Genomic DNA, 6,148 nt, shown 5'->3' with positions numbered 1-6,148 from the left:
AGCATAGTAATTGTAATTAATAATATGTATGTAGGTATGTATGTGCTAAACGCAGCATGTACAATTATGCGTTCCATATTGTTAAGTGTGTATAGTACAAATTAAATTTAAATTGTTTAATTGTGAAAACGGTAAATATGCATTGACCTTTTGTTAGGTTACAACTAGAATTTTCATATTTTAATAGTTACAGAGTTACAGTACAGTTATTGGAAAGTGTTCGTAGCATTATCACGTATGTATGTATACAAAATATTAGTATTTTCATTTTGAAGAACTCATGTCAGAAACAAAACAAAACTAAACAAAATAAATGAAAAGTGAAGATAAACGGTAAACTTAGTGTTAAATATAAGTAATTCTCAAAAGAATTGAAAATGCAAAAACAAAAAAAAAAACGAAAAAAACAGACAAAGAAAGTCCAAATAACACATATTAAATCATTTCTTTTTGTACAAGTTCTCACACAACCATATTCATGAACTTTCATGTTTTGGGGGTGGGGGGAGCAATGAAAAAAGCGCGTAAAAAATAATTATTAGCAAGGGGGGTTGAAAGAAGCACTCTTCCGTATCACAAATTTGAAAAATTTATAAAAAAAAACAAGAAATGCTGCCGGTGTGTGAGCGTTAAAGAAGGAACTCTGCCAGCAGCGTCGCGCCTAAATTTCATGTGGTAAAAGTGCTAAGAAAGCTCTGCGCATGAAAGTGATTATAGTAGATAAATAAAACTAACTAAAAGTATAGCCGATCTGAACGTATCAAACTTTAAAGCAAATTTACGCTGAATTCTCGTACCAAACAGTTAATAATAATCCTAATAGTTGCACTAAAACGCAAGGCATACAACATGTAAAGCGCGAACCTCGTGCGGAGCGCGGGCCTCTGTTAAGCTTTAAGCTGTTTCCTAGAGCGACCGCTCCAAACTTAATCAAAAGCGCTAACGGTACGTCTACACATACATATGTACATATTTGAAATATCAATAGGTTTCTTCTCTCTTCTTGTTTTTTTTTTTTTTTTTACAATGTAATGGTGGGGTGCATGCTTGGAACATAATCATTTGCATTAATTATGGTTGTAAACACCAAAGCGAAGCGCTGCCTTCGCCGCTTTTGTTATTGTTGTTTAAAAACTTAGTTCGCACATTTCAATAAATTGCTTAGTTGTTGTTTATTTACAAACAGTGGTGCACACTTGGCGACGCGTCGTTTGGTGCGTCGGCCCAAATGTGTTCGTATGTCTATGTAAAATTACGCTTTAAGGGAAGAGTGATTTGGAAGTGCAGGAATCATCAACCGCGTGAACAGCGTATTTCAACTTCAGCTGCATTCAGAGGAGGTCACGGCCTATCCGTTCGTCCGCTGCTTGCCTTTCACTTGTAGACGGGGGAGAGGTCGAGCGTGAGGTTTTGCAGCGCTCGATTGCGCGCCGAGGAGCGTGTCTGTTTGGAGGAGCGTGTGATCTCCATGACCAGACCCTTGCAGTCGTTGCAAACGGTGACCAGCTCACCGCGCATGTTCTCCTTCTGCTCCTGGCTGAGTTGTGTGCCCGATGCGGATAGTGTGAAGGCGCGTGAAAACTTCGTTCTGCAAAATACACAAACACACATATATATGATATAATTTCGAATTCAGGTTAAGAAGGCTGTTGTGTCGCTACTCACTTCCGGTCCAAGGTGCTGCTGTTGGAGTGCGCGCGCGCAGGACTGTTGGCAGGCAAGCTACGTGGTCCCTCCATGCTGCGTGACATTAGATTGATGTGTTTGTTGTTGTTGGCGTACATATTACTGTTAGCGCCATTTGATAGATTACTGTTATAAGAAGACGTCACTGCGGAAGCATCGTCCGCCTCGATGGCTTGTCCGGTTACACAGGTACCCGGTCGGCTGGTCATAATGTGGCTCGTACCGGGAGTACTCATGTTGGATCTTTGGTGTTTGGGCGATGACGGAGCGCTACCCACCGTGTTGCGAGTCTGTAACGGTTTGTTTAAAATTATTTATAAGCAATTTATAGTAACACGTTGTCCAGACGACCGTTACTCACCTTACGCTCTGACTCGGAACGCAACAGACGCTCAATTAACGATTTGGGGAACGTCTCGTCCAATATGTTGCCCGTTGAAGACGAGTGAGTGTGGTGAGCGTGATGCGATGGTGATGGCGTGCTGGAGCCAGCCGGACTGGCGAGTAATGAGGGCGAAATCAAGACCAGCGGCACATTGCGGAAATGTTCCGTTGGTATTCTCATCTGAAAGTAAGGTGTGTTATTAGCAAGCTTTGAATGAGCAAAGATGCGGCGCGCCTTCCTTACCTTGGTATAGCATTTGGAACAGACCGTGCGTTGGCACAATTTACATTGTATGCCCCAAGGTCCGAATATGGAGAAACGTGTACGTAGGCACAGGAAACAGACTTTGCGCTTTTCGACATCCTCCTTGACACGCACACCCACAGGCAGTCCTTCCAGCTCGGCCTTCGTCATCACCGAACGTATGTGCACGATCTCCTCCAGCGTCAACGAGAGACGATCGTCACCGCGTTCGATCCAGGTTTTCTCATCCAGAAAGGACTTGCTCCATGGGCCAACCGAGGATGACGAACGGCTGCAATCGCTGCTCTCACCGCCGGCACGTGCGCAGTGACTGCCTCCGATAACGGGACTTTGGGAACGCTTCAATTGCTGTTGTTGCTTTTGATTATAGTTATTGTGTAGCTGAAGAGTCAAAAATAGATTAATTAACTGAAAACAGACGGAATACTGGTGCTGCTTACCTGTTTAGTTGTGCCTGCAACTGCATCTGCGCCACCGCCAGGCACAACCATAGAACTCACATCCGACTGTCGGGATTCGGGTCGCGATGGCGGCATGGAATGAGTCTCGTCGAAATTACTCTGACAGCCGACGATGGTGTGGCGTCGTAACGAGGCGCGCCGAGACTCGCATTGCGTGGCGAGATCGTAAGCTGGCGAAAGGCAAAAGAAATCGGGTTCAGTACAATTGTTAGTGTAATGTGTGACAAGAAAATGGCATTCATGTGAGTAAATAAAGCGTTTTAAATGTGAATAATGTAAATTATTGCTGTAAATACTTTAATGAATACAAAATGTCTCGAAAACTACAGCGAGTTTCGACTGAATTGGAAAACATGCTTTTTGTGTGTCTTTGTTAATTGGTGTAAATATACTTGTAAAAAGTCCCGTTAGAATACCGAAATTATGTTTAACGGATGTAGATGGGAATATGGTAAAAATGAGTTTGGAGGTTCTATAGGAAACTGTAAAAAGTCAGTCAGTGACCAGGTGAGGTATGATAATGAAATAATAAACAAGGAACTAATGCAAATAATACTTGAGGGCATTTAATTCCAATCGTTAATTTTAATCAAGAATATTTAGACATTTTCATCAAATAATCATAACATTTTTGGAAATTCGCACAAAGTGGAAATGTTTTATATACAGTTTTACGAGAGTATCATGCAATCAAATCGAAATCGAGTGGCATTAACGAAAAATGAAAAGGGAAACAATAACAGCAACAACAGAGAATGTGCAAATTGACTAAATTGAGTTTGTTTCCTTTTCTTATTTCAAAATTACCAAATTACTACGATTGAGAGCCGCAGAATGTGGCGTGGGTGTTAATAAAAATGGTCGGTTATTTTTTATTTACAGACCAGTGAGCGCCTAAAAGTATATTTGCATGAGTTCGTTGTGGCGTTTTAGGCGCTTAACGGTGGTCTCAACGTAGCATGAAGAATGAGTCACAAACGAATGATATACGAACGAAGCGAATGAATGAAATGGCAATAACCGAATGGTGAAGCAAATGCATACACTTCAGTCTATATGTTTGTAAGTGAATAAATATATTTTTATGGCGGCACGCGTACATAAATGGATCCGCATTAGATGTTCGATGTATATTCACAGGCGATATGGCTTAAACAATAACATAAAGGTTGAGGTTATGTTTCTATATGTACGAGTATGATTCGAACGCTGCCGAGCAGATGAATGAATTAGAGATAGAGCAGGAAATAGAGAAGAAGAAATAGTATATTCATATTTACATTCCAGCGCGTTGTCGAAGAACCTATGGTACTCATCCTCGGTGTACGAGTCCTCTGCACAAATGATGCGTAGCATAATTTACGGCGCAAATGGGAGAGTGGATTTTACAGTAAAAATTTCCATTTAGACAAATTTTGCGATTTTTCATTATTTGCATTTTGCATTTGCATTATTTAAAGCGCATTTGATTGTAAGAGAGGAGAATACATTGGAAATGATTTTTAGTGTCTTTCTCTACTTAGAAGAAATCTCTCAAACTGCTTTTACTTTTATATTTTTATGTTTTGAAAAAATCTCCAAAAATGCTAATGGATAATGCGCGAAGAAAGCGGCAAATTCACTACATTAAATAATCGTAGAAGGTGGGAGAGGTTTATAGGGCGGTTGCGCTACATACACCTTCCAATAACGGCATAGACTAACATGCATAACTACAGTTATATCAAATATATTACAAACTTAAAGTTTACAGTTACAGTATTTTATTTCACACTTAGTACTTAGTTACTAATTATTGCATAGAAATACTTATTCGAGTTTTTTTTGGTGTTTCTACAAACTAACGGGAAGTTCCTTTGGTCAAGTTATTGAGCTGGGTCCAATTAACACTACTGGAGGTTTCGTTAATTTTAAGGATTGCAGTTTTTTTACAAATACTAGATATGTTGAGCTCTTAACCTTCACCGTAGTTTTTAGTAAGCGAAATATTATTTTGATTTTTTTTTGTATAAAATCGCGTTTTCAAGCAAAAAGAGCATATCTCTAATTCCTCGTTTAGTCGATTTCTTTTGTTCTTTGTGCTCACAACAATAACAACAAATGTAGTAAACATAATAAATAACTAAGGTGTACATTGCATTTTAGTTCAAATAAAAACCAATCAAATACCTTTAAATATACCGTTAAGCAAAAACAAATAAATAATAATTTTTTTTCAATAAAACACATTAACCAATTGTAAATGTAAATCCAATGAGGAGAATGTGGCAAAAAAGTGGAAGAAAAGAAAAGTAAAAACAATAATAAAAATCCATTAGATGAAAATAAAATAAAATAAAATATAATATAATAATAAGAATAATAACAAAATAATATATAAAACAAAACTAATTTAAAGCAAAAAAGTAGTATAAATGCCAATCAAACCAACAACAAATATAATTACATTAGAATTTTATAAGAACGCGGTTGGTATACCGTACTGCGATGCGCTCCTAAAGGTATGCTACAGTTCAAGAGGTGCTTAAGCGCTTAGTTACCGCCCCTATACGGAATACCAACCTCGGTTTGAGTTTTATCATTCAAATCAAAATCACTCAAATATACCAACACAGGGCGTCTTCAAAAATTTCAAAAACTTACTTGTTCGGCGTAGCACCCGCGTAGTCAGCGCTGACGGCAACTGCGTTGTGGGCGCATGCCCCCTCACATTGTTGTTAGTCACGGCGCTCGCAGGGCCACCATAGCCCGCGCCCAGCGTCATATAGCCGCCGATCGGGTAGGGAGGCATTTGCGGCTGCGAGCAGATTCCGACATGTGCGCTGTGACAGTTGCCATATCTGACAGTTGACGACGGCTCATCAAAGAAATTGTCATCATCCTGTGCGGGGAGAGAAGAGAGTACAAACGAAAGTTATTAAAAAACGCTTTTAGAAATTCCTATATGAGTAATGCTTAGCGAGGTTTTGTTGTCTGGCGCTGTAGAGTAACGGTGAACTAACAGGACATTCACCGTAGCATAATCACTAGAGTTCTGCATAGTGAGTACGAGTATATTGTCGTATTTGATTTGAATGGGCGTTGTCACGCGCCACACCGTGTGATTGGCCGGCGTGTGGGTGTATGTGTGTAACAGGCGAACACGCAAGGTTCTATTTTTTGTGAGTAAATATGTTTGTACATACATATTTGAGGAAATATGTGATATGAATGGCTTCGCTTCGCTATGAATTTTCGGAAATAAATTATTTGCGCATTAAGCAGAAGAGACTTAATTAATTTGGGCCTCATTGAAGTGAGTAAGTTGACTTATCAGTGGAAAAATACATGCTGAACAGTGTAATAGATTAAT

The 6,148-nt window shown here is 39.4% G+C and overlaps 1 protein-coding gene across 3 annotated transcripts in view; it reads right to left on the bottom strand.

Annotated features, from left to right (window-relative positions):
* Positions 1-1,153: 1,153 nt before the first annotated feature.
* LOC105209693 (protein spire) overlaps positions 1,154-6,148 on the bottom strand; it is a 79,547-nt gene continuing 74,552 nt past the window's right edge. For 2 of the 3 annotated variants that reach the window (XM_054227639.1, XM_054227638.1), the window contains exons 12-18: positions 5,440-5,677; positions 4,077-4,130; positions 2,776-2,966; positions 2,315-2,716; positions 2,048-2,251; positions 1,666-1,976; positions 1,154-1,588 (exon numbers count right to left, since the gene is read on the bottom strand). In XM_054227639.1, the coding sequence (XP_054083614.1) occupies positions 1,375-1,588; positions 1,666-1,976; positions 2,048-2,251; positions 2,315-2,716; positions 2,776-2,966; positions 4,077-4,130; positions 5,440-5,677 (1,614 nt within the window). In that variant the 3' untranslated portion in view covers positions 1,154-1,374. The remainder of the gene's footprint in view (positions 1,589-1,665; positions 1,977-2,047; positions 2,252-2,314; positions 2,717-2,775; positions 2,967-4,076; positions 4,131-5,439; positions 5,678-6,148) is intronic. The other variant, XM_054227640.1, reaches the window with a different exon arrangement.

The sequence above is a fragment of the Zeugodacus cucurbitae genome, chromosome 3 (assembly GCF_028554725.1).
Source record: "Zeugodacus cucurbitae isolate PBARC_wt_2022May chromosome 3, idZeuCucr1.2, whole genome shotgun sequence".
In the NCBI taxonomy this organism is placed as follows: Eukaryota; Metazoa; Arthropoda; class Insecta; order Diptera; family Tephritidae; genus Zeugodacus; species Zeugodacus cucurbitae.
This window is presented reverse-complemented; position numbering and strand designations above follow the sequence as displayed.